The 16,939-nt window shown below is 33.3% G+C and overlaps 2 protein-coding genes across 2 annotated transcripts in view; both read right to left on the bottom strand.

Moving 5' to 3' along the window:
* Positions 1 to 3,507: 3,507 nt before the first annotated feature.
* Positions 3,508 to 6,401, bottom strand: LOC106339519. The gene is made up of 14 exons (XM_013778347.1): positions 6,197 to 6,401; positions 6,021 to 6,098; positions 5,863 to 5,912; positions 5,722 to 5,775; positions 5,563 to 5,615; positions 5,409 to 5,481; positions 5,208 to 5,269; positions 4,935 to 5,003; positions 4,652 to 4,757; positions 4,509 to 4,576; positions 4,280 to 4,380; positions 4,062 to 4,157; positions 3,895 to 3,962; positions 3,508 to 3,807 (listed from the first exon to the last, which is right to left on the bottom strand). Exons 1-14 carry the CDS (start codon positions 6,263 to 6,265, stop codon positions 3,681 to 3,683), a joined length of 1,074 nt encoding a protein of 357 aa, XP_013633801.1. The 5' UTR covers positions 6,266 to 6,401; the 3' UTR covers positions 3,508 to 3,680.
* Positions 6,402 to 14,623: 8,222 nt separating this feature from the next.
* LOC106337243 (probable mannan synthase 15) overlaps positions 14,624 to 16,939 on the bottom strand; it is a 24,889-nt gene continuing 22,573 nt past the window's right edge. Inside the window, 3 exon segments of the mRNA XM_013776319.1 lie at positions 14,624 to 14,892; positions 15,277 to 15,468; positions 15,591 to 15,790. Coding sequence (XP_013631773.1) covers positions 14,745 to 14,892; positions 15,277 to 15,468; positions 15,591 to 15,790 — 540 coding nt within the window. The 3' untranslated portion in view covers positions 14,624 to 14,744.

Below are 16,939 nucleotides of genomic sequence, written 5' to 3'. Positions count from 1 at the left end.
TTTTAGGTTTGACTTTGAGTTTTGAGTCAATCTTGCAAAAAGCCCTAAAATTTTTGTTATCAGTCATTTAATTTTTTTTCTATAAAAGATACAAATGATCAAAAAAACTATATGAGTAGAAATCATCATTTAATAGATATTAATATTAAAAATATTCTAAAATATATTATATATGTTAGTATCATGTAAATTCAATTACATATCCTATCGAATATAAAAAAAAAATATTTTTTGGATTAATAAAATTTATTTATATGTTCACACCAATTTAATTATATATTTAATAGTTACTGACTTTTAATTATTTAATATATATTTATTATTTCATAATATGTAAAAATATTTAATACATAAAATAATTTATTTATATAATGTTGAATTCGTGCAAGGCGCGAATCTTAACCTAGTGTAAGTAGATAAATAACAAAGGCTGAACATTTGAATTTATGTGGAAACTAAGAAGTAATTCATATTTAAAAAAGCAAAAAAATTCAGGAAGTATCAAAATCAGAAGTGAGACAAAAACGCCTAAGTGCCCAATCCCTTATTTGCATAGCATAAGATTTATAGAAATAATATTAAGCACTGGGAACGATAGAGTGGTTTCATGACAGTGCTCCATGAAGGAAACTAAGCTCTTCGGGCCTTTCTTATTGGGTTTCCTTACCAGCTAACCCCTTTGGATCAGTAAATCTTATAGGGGCGAGTTCAGAACGTAGGTATTCACCTCCGCCACTGTAACAGTCTCCAGTTTCCTAACACCAATGTACTGCGTTATATTGTCGGTCACTGCCAGATGTGGCACCCAACACCAAAGGATTCATGGTCGGCCGTTTCAGAATCTCGAGCTCATCAACAACATTATAGCGTCCAAAGTCTGTTATATAAACACGTCCACTTTTGAAAATATTACTATGTCTTGGTTGACATTAAAACAACACTTGAAGAATAGAACAGAAATTACTGACCTTCCTACTGACCAGTACCAGCATGCATGGTACCAAACTTGAACCTAAAAGCAAGGAATAAAACGTCAAAGCAAGGCATAGGCGCACATAATAGGAACAACGCACACAAAAATACATAAAAGCTTCTAGATGAAAGAATAACTGATAGTACCGATTTAAATGTTAGTTGAACCTAAAACATAAAGTAAAATTGTTGTTCAAAAACAGAAACATGTAATGGTTGTGTTTGTGATTTTCTCTTGCCTCGATGGTGTGAGGAATCTACCGGTGTTGAATCTCGCCATTTCCAAAACCTCTGAGTTATGGATGGTGCAGACGTTATGTAGATCGGATCGTCACTTTAAGCTTCTGTCGCAGCGCAGAGGAAGACGGAGGGGGAACCCTAATCCCATTTTGGTTTCTAATGGGTTTGCAAAAGTTTGGGCCAAAATAAATAAAAGCCCAGTTTAAATGAAAGGATGTAGAGACCGACAGGAAGCAAAAATCGAAAATACCTTGGTGTATCGACACGTGTCATGAAATACCTCATCCACTGTTGTGACGTTAATTAATGATTATTGATTATGAAGGATAAAACGTGGCTCTTTGTTGCTCACACACACTCATAAAATAAGTTTTATTGCTGATATTTGGAAAAGTGAATATATTTCTCCAAAACAGATTTGAGCGACGAAGACGTTACGGATTATGTTCCCGAAAAGTTTTGTGGAGGAAGAAACCGGTTTAGGAGGCTTTGTCGGTGATGGAAAGGAGATGCTTCTTAGATTCTAAAAGCGACAGTAGCGAGGACACCAAAACATGTAAGTATCTGAATTTACAGAAAATCTCTGTTGTATGTGGGAGAAGATGAACAATTTTATTATTGTATTCTATTCTATGCATAGAAAATAGAAATGTATATTTTTTTATGTGTTCTATTCTGTTACTATACTATTTTATCATGTTACATTTCATTTGTTGGTTAATAAAAAGTGTTTTATTTTGTTTAGAAATATAGTTTGTAATTTTCTTAAATTTTAACTATCTTTACATGTATCTCTAAAAATTGTATTGTGATCTATATTATATAGTTTAATATTACATAATGTTATTTACTTTTTAGATTTTGATATTTGGGTTTAGGGTTCATATTTAGGTTAGGGTTTAGTGATTAGAGATTTGGGTTTAGGAAGTGTTATTGGTTTATATATTTTGATTGATTTAGAAATCCATATAGTATTTATAAATCCAAGTAAAATATGTAAATCCGGAGGTTTTCCCTCGGATTTGAGTCTTTGTATTTTTAACTAAAAAATCCATTCAAATCCATTATTAAATCAAATATATTAGTAAATCCGAACGATTGAATAACACTTGATTTGATATAGAATTTATGAATCACTAAACCAATAACACATGATTTTAATACAGATTTGAAAATCATAGAACCAATAACACTAGATTTAGTTCGGATTTTCAAATTCATTAAAATACAACAACCAATAATCCCTACTTAGTATTTAGAAGAGGAACAGGTACGATTGGGGTCAGCATTAATTTTTTACATGCAATTACATACATTTTATAATTTCACTAATTTGTTCCATTCTATTTGGGTTTAGAGTTTATATGGGTTTAGGGTTTATATTTGGATTTAGAGTTTAGACTTGGATTTAGGGTTTACTGATTAGAGCTTAGGGTGTAATATTTAGGGGTTTTGGTGGGATTAGGGATAACTAGAGTTGGGATATGTTTAGTATTTAAAAGTTGTAGGTGTGATTATATTCTTATACTATTTCATTGATATGGAATATAATATTCGGTGTATATGTATGTGGTTAATAAATGTATACGTGGATGACTTCACAAAGAGAAAGACGTTACCTACTTTTTCACTTGCAACTGGAAACCTTTTAATCAACGGGGTAGAACCGGATAAAATGGGATACAAATGTCTAACATTGAATTATGTCAAATCAATGTTACTCACGTAATTTATCTCTTAAATATGGCTATTACACAAATAAGCCTTGTTTGTTTTGTACCACTTGCATCATTCTTTTTGTCATTCAACATATATTTTAGAAAACCTCATCCACTTTGTTCGGCCTTGATCCACTTAAGCCGTGTTCGTTTTTGAGCCGCAAGACGCAGCGGCATCGACCAAAAATTAAACGGGAATCACGGCAACACACAACACCGATGACCGCAGCGGCAATTAACAACACGTGACACCGATGACGCAGCGGCAGTAGAAGGGACGCTGAAAATTTTAACGTCACCGGCGTCTCGTTTTATGTGTCTCCAGAAATCGTTGGCGGTTACTTTAGCTTCAGATTCTATCATTTTGTTCATTATCACTGTGCTTTTTCTTGCCGCAGCAGGAGCTTCTTGCGGTCAAGAAACGAACACGGCTTTATTCAAAGCCTGTTCTGTAGTGTCTTTTAAAGAAAAGCATCAACTCGTGTTGATTACGAAACAATGTTCAGACCTACCTATATAAGCTTTCCCTAAACATGGAAGCAAATGCGATCATGACACATAACATAACGCAAACCAATTATTGTGTAGTTTCTGTAAATTTATATATGGTCAACCTAAACCCAAATATCAAAAATATCAAGTTTCACTTCCAACGACCTAAAATACTAATTTGGTGAGATTTGTTTATGTTTTGTATCTCACACCAATGGAAACGATCATATACACAGCGACTTAAAAGGTTCCCATCCCCTATGGTTTTGTATCGTAGTATATGTTGAGCAGCTTCTCTGTATACTCTCCAAACGTCAAGACGCCATTAGAAAGAGGTACATGTTCATGGATTGTCACTTCTTTTGGGAATGTAAGCTTTTGATCCCTGATACACCACCAAAAAAAAACACATTTTTATTAATCTTCAAATGTGTTTATCAAAGGACTCTATAGTTATCATAAGGAATAATACCAGTCAGGTTGCATGAACAATGCAAATGTCGATCGCTCTAGACCACGAGCCTCCTCTCCATGTGGCGCCTTAAACAAACAAACAAGAAATCATGTGTCTATTTTTAAAAGAAAGATCCAAAAGCTTGATTCACTCAAAAGTAACCATGATGAACAAAATTTCCTTACCCGTACACAATGAGGTGTAGCACAAAGATAACCCCTTGACAGAATTGCTGTTGTCTCGCCTATTTGGTATGCTATTTCATCTTCTCCATATACAACCTTAATCAAATGCATAATCATAACAAATAAAAAAAGATGCATTTGGACAGTATATCTCGCTCATATTCATAAAGCATCAAATTCTAAAGCATGCCAGTTATCAGAAAGGACTAGTACTTTACCTTAACGACTTGACCTGACCGTGTTCTTATGTATAAGCCAGAAGCAGGATCAGGGCAAGGTACTTCCACTGAATTTCTTGAAAATATTGCTCGAGTAAGACCTGTGGATAACCGTGGCGGGATAAGATGAGAGTTTTATATTAAATAAACCGCCTTAAAAAGGAGCCAACCACACTCTAGGTGAACATTAACAACTCAGGAAAACAAAAGAAAAAGAAAAATCTGCAACCTGTGAGTGAACCATGGTCTGTATGCCATCCACACCAAGATGAGATGGAATCGCTGTTCTGCGTAGTGCTGCACCAAGACAATATATGTGCCCTTATTATTTAAATGAAAATTCTACTTTTAAAGAGGCAGATATACTCTTACGTATCCTGTGCAGGAAAATAGTAAAGCAGACGTCCTTTATGACACCGAGAGCCAAGTAGTATATTTTCAAGATTTTGCATTTCATGTTGTTTTGTGCCCTTTGACACTGCAAACAGACAATGACGCAAAACAGGATAACTTTTTAGCACCATGACAAACCGATGAAAGAATAACAAGTAAACATTACAAATCAGATGATGCTGATACACTTCACCGATGATGAACAATGCAGAGGCAACCAGTAAAATAGATAATATGGATCCACCAATACGAAATTACTTACCATATAGATCACAGTGGTAAGCTACCATCAGCCCAACTTCGAACATCAGTTTACCAAGAGCTTTGAAAGCTATCATGTATATCATGTATGAAAGCAAAACTCAGTTATTTGGAGGAACATAACAAGGGAAAAGTGAAAAGAAGAGCGAAACAATGAAAACAAGCTAAGGTTGCAAACGCAAGCATTGATATGTCATTACAAAAAAGCACTTCATTTTCAAAGGTGAGATCCAAAACACTAACAACATGCAATATTAAAGCATCACATTGTTACCTCCTTCCAGTTCAGGTAAAGAATTTCTTGGCCATATGTTTGATCCACAATACCATGGATACCTACATGATAAATCGAGGTAAAAAAAATGAAGAAAAATAAGGAATGATAGAAGACAAGAACAGATCGTTCATGTTACACATAACACCGAATAAGCCAAATAACTTGTAAACACAAACTACGGATACTGGTGTTATGTACCGTTGCATTTCAGAGGAATCACTTGTGGGCACATCTTGTAAAGGATTAGCATAATAAGAACCCTTCAACATGTCTGAACAAACCCATCAGAGCAAGCCAAAGGAATGATAAACGTCTAAATATTTGTAGCAATAAAATAGTCTATGAAACTCACCAAGCTTCCCAGATTCAAGCTTCTCCTTGCCATGACTCCAACCAAAATTGTACCTAAGAAGAGAAACAAACAAAAATAAAAGAAATTAAAAAGAAAAAAAAAAACACTAAGCAAGATCATAAGTATCAAAAGAAACCTGAAGGAGAGCGTATTATTTACCTACTATGAGAATCTTCAAGCTCCCTCTTCACCTCTTCAGGAAGACCAGCTAACCTTTTACAGAGAGAACAAATACTTAAGGGCAATTGAAAGATTCAACCTTTAACTGAATCAAACAGTGACACAAACTCAAGAACTCACTTAGGTGCAAGACGAAGTAGATTCTGACGTAAAGCAGAATACCCTGGAACCTAAGAAAATAATAATAATTGTTGAAATCATAAACTTGTTACAACTGAAAATAAAAAACGATCTTTAAAGCGTGTACGCAAACTATAGTGTAAGAAGTGAACTCATACGTCTTTAACCGTAAGAATTCCAAGTCCATTAGGTCCGAATCCTTGTTCAATCTTTGCAGACAAATCTATGCTGCTGTCCTTAAAAACACAATCAATTGGAAGAGAAAAGAAGAGTTTTAGAGGACAAAACCCAACGCAGAGAAGACTTTATGGTCAAAAGAGAATTTTGGATTTACCTTGAGCTCGGAGTAGGATAAGGTGACGGTTCTAACAGTAGGAACGGATAATTCCGACGAGAGAGACATATGGGGACGAGTAATCAGATTACGAGGAAAAGAGCGGTAGGAGGGACGGCGCTGGGAAGCGAGAAATGGTAGCACGCAAGAGAATTTGAGACGACTAGTTTTTTAGTTTTTAGGCCTGATTGTGGGCTTATTTATATCTTTTGATTTACTGCTAAAGTTATAGCTGCAAACTATTTTATTAGATTTTATTTCTATAAATTTTTGGCTGGTTACAACTTTAAAAAATGGTATATATCAGCTGTAAGTAAATATTAGGTATATACATTGAAAAATATATATAGGGTAATTTTGTTCTATATTCATAAGAAAGGAAAGAATTAAGAATATACATATGCTACAGTTAAAAGCAGCACACGGAACAATTTGCGTACAAACGTGACCAAACTCTCATTTAAACGTGTGATATTGATACTCCAAAACTAAAGCTGTTATACTGTACTACATACCATATATTATAGTCATATAAATGATTAATTTAGTTACGGGGTTGAGTTTCACCCATTACGTGACTATAATATATATGATTATGATATAGTATGGAATACTCGACACAAACACATAAGTTTTTCATTTCTGTGTATATGCCCATAATTCTTAATTAATTGAGGGGTCAAAGTTAGTGCGATAGCTTGGGAATGTTATATTAAACTATACTATATCTATTAAATAGATCTGAATGAATGATCTATTTACACCAATAGTACATCACGAGGAGGAAGAATAATAGAAAGACAAAGAAAAGAGAGATGAAAAAGAAGATGAACAGAAAAAAGGGATGAAACAGAGAGAGAGAGAGAGAGAGAGAGAGAGAGAGAGAGAGAGAGTTAGTCTTAAATATATAAAAGTTTTCGAGCATTTTTCTTAAATTCAGAAAGAGAGATCGTAAAACGACAGTTCTATTCTATTTTTCAAATAGAATAAATCAAAAACTACTAAATTTAAGTGTGAAAGTTAAATGTTAAAAATCATAAAACTTATGAGAAAATACAATTTGCAGAGGAATTGAAGCGTGTTGCCATGAATGATGGAGTAGAAGAATTACCACGAAAGGTGGAAGAGGAGAAGAAGATATGTTGGGAAGAGGTAAGGAGACTACGGGTGGAGATGGTGGAGAAGGAGAAGATGGTGGTGGTGATGAAACAACTGAACGTGGCGATGCTACATGTGGAATCTTTTATAGCAACTAATGGTGATGGAAGAGGAGGACGAGAAAGATGAGGAGGAGGACAAGACGTGGAGATGATATAACAATACATGTTGCGTTGTACTATTTTATGTTTATCAAATGAAATAGTACAACGTAACATGTACTGTTCATCTTCTCAAATAGTTCTACGCATCTTCTGTTTCTCAATCCACATATATTGAAAAGTAGTAACATTGTAAATCCAAAAAAAAGATATGAAGAAAAGTGATCAGACAAAGTTGTTGGATCAGATGATTGCAGATCATTTGAAGTATCACTTTTCAAGAATTTCATAAAATTTGTAAATGATCATGGGATAAAAGAAAGAGAACAAAGATCAATATACATTTTGGAAAAGAAATAATAGCTTTAGAAGAATGAGATCAACGATGTAAGTGAGAGTGAGAATAAAACATTGGGATGAATGACATTTTTTGTCTTTATACATATTATATAAAGAATATCACAGCCAAAAAGTTATTATGGTTATAAACTTAATTTTTGGTGTTGCTATGTATATGCATTCCAATTTTCCTATATATATATTTATAAATAAGAAAATAAATTTTATAATAATTTCAATATACTCTACAAAGTAAATAATATATATATATATATATATATATAATGTGTTCTGTCCATGTTGCGGACATCATAATTTTTACTGATACTTATTAATCTATTGTATTAAAATTGAAGTACAAATAGGAAATAACCTTTGATTCACAACTAACATTACACTTTTTGCCACTGGGAACAACATTAGTTCTTCGATTGATCATTATTGTCTATTCGTAATTTATCACAAGTTAAAAAGCCCTTTCAACGTATGTATCCAATAATCATTGGTTTACTCTTAAATCAACCAATCGAAAAACAGACCCAATTTGCATTTGTTTACTCGGTCTAATCGCGGTTAGAGTTTCATTTTTTTAGCATGCCTATAATTTCATTTATCTGCATAAAAATGTAGACATCTATTAATAAACTCAGTGCATAAAATTATGTCTGTACGTTTTTGGTTTTGTGTATACATTAAATTGTTAAAATTGTATTTGGTTTTGTGTATAGTAATAGTATATATGTTTAATTATTAACCAAACCAAGCCAAATGTTATAGACAAACCAAACAAAACAATCGTTCAGGAAAATACAAAATATAGTAATATAGACACAATTTTAACTAAGTCAACCAAAATCATATTGTCTAACAATATACCCGACATTAACTATATTTTTCTAAAAGAAAAGCGTGAGACATATATACTGTATGTGAAATGTTAGTAGTGTATTTGATTGAAGATATATGAAATCTTAATCAGCTCCATAAAATGTGGCCAAAATCAACCACTTTACCTCTAACTTAGCTTAACAACATCCTATTTTTGCTATCACATTAACCAAAAAGATTTTCGGACTGGTGACCATTCTGGAAACAAGAGAAACGAACCAAAAAGATTACGTATGATGATAGAATGGTAATCGTCTGTTCTCTTTCATAATATTTCAGATCTAAGAACAGATTCATCTGCATGTTACGATCTGTCAAAAATCTCATTACGAATCTGTATTTCAGTTCTAACAAAAACAATTAACAGATGAGGAAACGATAGTAATACCTTTTGATTTCGAGTTTCTGAGTTGTTATTTACTCAGGCAATAGTCGACTATCTTTGATTTTCACCATGGGGAACAATTTGTCTTCATACCATCTTTCTTCGGTTAAGAATCTGTCCTTTTTTTTATCTTTCTTTCCTTTCTGTTATTTTTTTTCAACACGTAAACGGTCTTTACGACCAAGTACTAAATTGGCCAACAAAAAAACGACCAAGTACTCGACTTGGGTGGGTCAAATTTACGAAAACATTATTTGAGCCCAATACGCTGATTAATCTTTTTTCATATGGGCTCTTACGTCTGATAATTTCTAAAACTTAACATGTATAAACATATTTTAGCCCAATACTAAAACATAATTATTATTTTCTAAAAATTAACATGTTTAAACATATAAAATAACTATTAAATTTTCTTTTTACAACTAAAAATTAAATATATAAATAATTTACACATGTCTTTTAAAAACTTCAAATATAAATAAATCGAGTACAAATTTTTAAAACTTATATTATTAGAAATTATCATGTATTTATAAAACTCTTTGTGTTATTTTACAATAAACACACGATAAATATTTATAAAATCAATTATTAAATTTAGAATATGATAAAAATATTTCGTAAGAACATGGTCCAAACCGATGCCAGTCGAGTAAGAACGGTATAAAATAAGTGAGTAACACATTTTGATCTTTAAATAAACAACCTATATCATCAATATATTATAATAATGAAAGTATTTATGTAATTAGACATTTATAATTCAAAGACCATGAGTATTATAATTTATTTTAATACTTTAGTCATTTTCATTTTGTCCAATTTTTCTTTTTCTTTTTTTCATCTCATTTTCATATTCTTAAATATCAACTAAAGCTTTAAAACTATGAGAACGTTACCGTATATCAAATATTTTATAAAATAAAAATGTAAAATTTTTATATATTTTTAACACCTTTTACCACTTAAAACTGCAAACATATATGAAACAACCAATGTTATTTTGAAAACAGAAAAGCAAAATAAGAACAACGTAAGTAAAACTCAAATTAAAATTTAAAAATTTATGATAATATTTCTTTGGTTTACATAGACTTATCCTTATATTCATATATTTTAAATTTTTTTGAAGGAGAAATAAATAAATGAATAGGATTTAATATATGTAGTTTCAAATATTGTACAATTACATATTCTTTCAATACTATCCAATTAAATATTAGGGGGGCTTATTGGTGATTGAATTCTAAATGAATTTAAAAATTTAGAGATTTCCTCTTAATTGGTTTATGGATTTTAAAAATCTTCTTAAATTCCTTTGTTATTGGTTATTGGACTTTAAAATTCCATGTAAAATCCATTGTTATTCAAAAAGTTTAGTTTTCATTGATTTTGTAATCCTATTAAAATTTCTTGTTATTAGGACACAAATTCTCTTTAGTTTTACACATAAGACTCAACTTTGGAAATACCACTTATATTTATAAGATTCTTAAAATCTATGTAAGAAAAAACACATACAAACAAACACACAAATTTTGTATTGTTAAGAGAATGTGTGTTACGAGAATGATAAAAAAATTATAACAAAATAAATTTTATTGTTAAGAGAATGATAACTTTTAACTTTAGCCACTTTAACTTTTAACATAATAACTCAGATAAAAAAAATTATTTCGCAAATAAAAATAGAAATTACATATTACATTCACCAAACTCTTATTCTCTCTGTTTATCTAATCTACACTCACATATCTCATAAACTTATAGCCCTAAAAACATCGAATAATGTGAAAACGGAGAAATCCAAAAAGAAATATCCACCTGTTCTTAGAGCGTGCAAGCGCAAGATCCCCATCAATCTGTCGACCATAAGAAGGAAATCCTCTTTTGCTTTTCCTCAGATCATACTTTCTCGAGCTATGTTTGGCACTAACTTGTCAGTGTATTTTTTGCAATACAAACACATCAGCCTAGCATAAAAATTTAATGGAAAGTTTATAACCTCACTAAAAATTGATTCAATGTCGGAGAAACAATGGAACATTTCTCAGAGAGGAAGTGATGCTTACTTGTTTCCTGGAGAAGAAGCAACTCTGCTTATCCTTTGCAATTTATTCAGTAAGTTCAGTTACCAAATAGATAGAACATGAATGAGATATGAGAGGAGAAAAATAAACTAACAATTTAATAATATTTTTCTGGAAGTACTGATGCCAAAAGATAGATAACCAAATTTGTTGGTGGCATCTACTGAACCAAATGTTATCTTGCTCTGAACAGAGAAAAAAATATTAAGAATCTTTTCTTAAGTTAAGCCTATGTGATTGAAATAACACATGCAATGCGAAGATTGCATTCATCTATCATCTTCTTAAACTTGGTATGATTTTGTGTGATGTAAACACCTTTTTTCTCAGACTGTTTTAGCTGTAGAATATCCTTCTAGCTTCACACAAGCAGTTCTGCAAATAAAAAATAGTGTGATATATCATGATTCCAATCATCTTTAAATTTATCATCATCACTGTGTCTTCAAATTTAATACAAAGAGACGATGATAATATCATACCCCTTTCGAAGGTAAGCTCTTGCCAATGTAGGATCCACCTCGATGGCTTTGTTAATTATCTGCAAAATCTATGCTAATGGAGAGGCACAATAAATCATACATCAGATCCAACAATCAAATACAAATACAAATGAAACCCTTTAGGTGACAACATTTAATCTGTTTTCGTCATCTTTCATATTCTCACGAGAGATTAGAAATATATTAAGAATGGTAAGAGAGAATGTTTAGAGAGGAATGAGATTGTAAATATGAAAGAGAGCACCAATTCTCCATTGATCTCATTAATGGTGTGAGTACAAGATATATATAGGTTTATCTATTTAGGCCAACCACAATCGAAGTTATTGTTCAGGATTTACTGTTCATGGAGTTGTTGCAATTCACTTCACTGCACTTCACACATATCACTTCACTTCTCTTAACTCAATGAATCCTTCTTCATTTCATTTTCATGTATTCATGGCAATATTTATTACTTCTACTCAACACTCCCCTTCAAGCTTGATCAAGGGACCAAGGGAACCGGTCAAGCTTGGAAGCCATGAAAACCTCCCTCATTAAAAACTTCACCAAAGAAAACCTATTGAGACAAAACCTTGATGACAAAAAAAAGATTGGAGACTCTATGGTTAAGGAAATCAGCTGTTGAGATCAATGAGCCCAAGTCTGGAATGAATGGACTCAATTGTCTTCTGTCTGGCAACCTTAGTAAACACATCAACTAGTTGATCTTCACTTCTGGTATAACATGGCAACATCACTCACTATCATCTATCTCACCTTATGGAAATCAACCCAATATGCTTCGTTCTCTCATGGAAGAATGAGTTAGAGCAATATGAATAGCTGTTTGATTGTCACAGTGCATTGTCATAGGAGTGGTTTGCTCAATACCCAGATCTTTCAAGATACCTTTGATCCAGACCAACTCGTTTGTCAGCTTCAACATTGCTCCATATTCAGCCTCAGCACTTGAACAAGAAACCAACGTCTGCTTCTTAGTCTTCCAAGTAACCAAGTTTCCACCAATAAATGTGCAATACCCTGTGGTAGATCTTCTGTCTACTCTATCACCTGCCCACTCAGCATCACAATATCCAACCACCTCAGAACTCTCATTGCATCCCATCCAAACTTCTTGACCAGGTGGTCCATTTAAGTATCTCAATATCCTGTAGACCATGTTCCAATGATGCACCTTTGGAGCTTGCATATGTTGACTAACTTGATTCACTGCACTTCTCTCAACTCAATGCATCCTTCTTCATTTCATCTTCATGACAATATGTATTACATCAACACAACAAGAGCTTTCTCTATTTGAAGAATAGTAATTGGTTCTCGCCTTCCTTGATTTCTTTGAAGATTTTGTGGATTATTGAATATCGTTGTTTTGTATGTTTTGGGTTTTAGGAGCGGGGGTATATGATGTTGACCATAGACAGTGAGTATGGGAGCTGGAAACTTATGTATGCGATGAGGATAAGTATGAAAATGAACATTAACATACGATGGTACTCACGAAGATGTGCCCGATGTGAATGTGACGATTGAAAAGATGATGGTAGAAATGCTGCACCGAAGAAGCTGCTAATTCAGATGATTAAGTCCAAGCTAGAGCTCTTCAGGAAGCTGAAGAAAGGGAAATAGCATATAATAGTCTTCCTTATCTGGGTTAGGAGATCATGAGTACTTATCGCTTCCACTCAAGTTCACTTTGATTAGCGTTAAAGAATTATTTTGGGTGTTTGTGTTAACTTCTATTGGTTTGTAGGTGGTGAAGATTGAGAGGTTGAAGACCATACTTCTCAGGTACGTTATTACACTACTACTAAGACATGTTTTTTCTTTATTTGAAAACTTTTTTTTTGGTTGACAATAAACCTTTGTGCCCCGTATGTGAAAATAATTACTGTCCAAACCCCTTTTTTTAGTCATGTTTTGGCCAAAGTACAACGTTGTGACATAGAACTTGCCATTATCGAAGTGAGGCTAAAAATTGTACACCCATGATATCACTCAAATTACCCTAATGAATGATTTTACTCTCTCAAATAAGAGGATCAATTGTAGTACTTAGGGATCAAATCCACAGGGAGTGTGGGAAAGTCTTCATCCATAGCTAAACATCTGATGTGGCTGTGCAGTTATGTACTTCAAAAAGCCCCAAAATACCAAGTTCTCCAAAACGTACATGAACCTGAAAATTCTCTAAAACATACTCTAAACCTATACAATATACTCAGAATAGGTCATATCATGGTCTAAAAATGGTAAAATCCATGATATATCAACCTAAGAACCTGAATCCGAATTGACCCTGACTCGAACCCGGTAGGACACCCGGACGCTCAAGCCTAGTTTAAACGTAATTTTTCGTCTTAATTCCCCCAAATTAATTCCTCCGGGTGGTATATATATATATATATATATATATATATATATATATATATATCTTCATTTTTATTATCAAATTTGAAAAGAAACTATGAAGAAAGATAAAAAAATCTTTTGTTATTTATATATCTTTTAGAAAAAAATTCTAAAAAAATTCAATTTTAGTTGTTTAATAATTATTATTATTTAAAAAAAAAAACTTATTCATCTTATAATCATCATTAGTCACTATGAATATTTATTCACCAAAATTCATATTTATTCCTCAATTTTCTTTATTTCACTTATTGTTTTTTTTTTAATTATACAGAGGTATCCTGATCCCACAAAAGTGGTTCAGACTAGTCACATGTTGTCACGTGTTGGTCTTCTGTCTCTAGCAATGTCAAAATGTTATTTTCCCAGTGGCCGGAATTCGAACTCTGGTGGCTTCACTGTATTAGGCTTTTGCCCTCAAATGATCACCACCAGACTATGGTTGTTTGTTTATTTCACTTCATCTATTTTTATTCATTTTATTGTTTATTTCGATAGTCATCAGTTGGAACTTCAAATGTTGTTGAAAACCAAATAATAATATTATTCATTATCATCATTTTAGACAAGTTAATTAATACACAAATATCAACATGATCAGAATGACTATCACGTTCTTTCTTGACTATGAGTGTCTAGGAGTAGAATATTTTCAAATGAAACACGTTAAGTTCCAACAAAACCAACTCCGGAGATGAGAAAGGCAGCGGCTTGCATCAAGAGATATAGATATAAAAATGCGTTTCCGAAGAATAAGTCGTAGCATGCACAACACAATATGTATGTACCCATGACCATCTCTTTCGAATTTACTCTGCAGCAACACAAAACACACCATATTTATTAAGAAAAGTGTAACCAATTCTTAAAAAAAATAAAAATGTATACAGTAATCTAATACCGAACTTTAATCATTAACACTAAAATCTGAAATCTAAATCGGAAATTCTTGACCTCAAAAGAAAACTCTAAAGCCCACAATCGGGATAATTCTTTTGAACTTTAAATTAGGCCTTTTTATCTAATTGTTCAACATATTTTGTTTACCGGCATCAAGTATGTGGATGGCACTGCCCGAATAAATTTAATAGGTTGCTAATCCATTGCGAACAAATAACAAAGATGGAAACCATGGAGAATAATTTTGTAAAAATTTAAGTTCGTTAATAGAATCTTTCTTTTCTTTCGATTGATTTACCTTTCGAGAAATCCGTAGCGAGGCTTTCGCGACTGAGGGAGTAGCTCAGTGGTAACACAATCTCCTAGTTTCTCGGTGACAACCCATTCATTAACTCTCCCACCTTCAAATAAGCCAATGAGTGTTCCCTTGGTCCGGTGCATAGCCATTACATTTTCAAATAAGACCCAAAAAATCACGAGGTAGAATGATCTGTGGGCATATACAGATAATTTATTGTGTAAAAGGTAATTAAGGTCATAGATAAAGTGAATAAATGTGGTGGTTGAACTGAAAAAAAAAAATATGTGGTGGTTGTAAGAAATAGTACTAACCTCGGAGTGGCAATGGCACTGAGGAGGGTGACGATAGAAGGAACGTATATAGTTGCCCAATTTGGAATTTTGACTTCGGGAAGAAATACACTTGTAGGAAGAATGACACAGTAGAAGAAGAAAGTGAAGGAATGAATTATGATCTTCCGTAGGAAAAAGAAACTGTAGATCACATAAAACTTCTTCCAGATCTTTACTCTCTGTGTATCATCAATGTTAGTTAGCAAGACTAACTCGAAGGTAAAGCTCATATAACATCAGTTTTAAGTGTCATAATCTGTGTAGTATTCAAAGCTTCAAAATTTGTAGTGTATTCATTTATTATGAGCAATTTTATAATGCACTGACCCGCCCACACCTAATGGGCCACCCACGTCCGCACTCAGCCCGTGGGTCCATCCTATCTGGCGGGCGGTGCATTAATTTTTCAAAACCAGAAAGTCTTGTTTACTAACCCTGCAATCACCACCCGACATTTCTCTGTGCTTTGGCCTCACTCGCACGGTATCGCGAATCAGTTCCCGATAGGTCACCCATTCTTTCACTACTCCAGCCCAAACACGCTTAACTCTGGAGTTCTAAACGGATGTGTGACGGAAAAGGTAAGTTAACATTGGCGACATAGGTACCCAAATCAATCATCTTAAGCTTTTACATATATCACAACTCGGGATGTTACAATTCACCCTTTCTTAAAGAACGCACCGTACTCGTTGCGGCCGACGACAGGTCTCAATACGCCACTCGGGTCAGCACCGAGATGCCTAACCAGCTCTGATACAACGTATAAAGCCCCGACCCATCCACGGCTAATGGGCCACCTGATATACCATGAATTTAACCCATTTTTATCCATGGTATATAAGTATTTTACTATCTATATATTATATGTTCTATCCTATTAGGTATGCTTTCAGTTTCAGGAGTATCTTGGAGTAAAGTGATGATTATGGAGCATTTAGGAGCTTAAAAGAGATTTCATCCGAGCTGGCCATTAGAGGTCGATACGAAGAAGAAGCAATCGTTCGATGCACATCCAGTGCCGTCGATCGATACAGAAGAGAAGCCTCGACGATTGAAGATTATGATCGATTGATGTACATCCTGTACCATCGATCAATGTCGAGACGCGAGATGCGCGACTTGGTTCCAGCCGACTTTAAACCCAAGGCTTCACCAAATTACAAGATTACCCCTGACGAGTTTTTAACCTAATAGTTATATACTTGCCTAAGTGTTAGGAGGCAAGAGAGATTTTGGCCACCATTGTATTCTTATTTTCAGCAGAGAGTTTTAGTAGAGAAAATCATAGAGAGATTTGTGATTGGAACTCCATTGATTCATCTATT

Source organism: Brassica oleracea, chromosome C4, assembly GCF_000695525.1.
Source record: "Brassica oleracea var. oleracea cultivar TO1000 chromosome C4, BOL, whole genome shotgun sequence".
In the NCBI taxonomy this organism is placed as follows: Eukaryota; Viridiplantae; Streptophyta; class Magnoliopsida; order Brassicales; family Brassicaceae; genus Brassica; species Brassica oleracea.
Note: the sequence above shows the minus strand (reverse complement) of the source record. Positions and strands in the feature narration are given on the sequence as shown.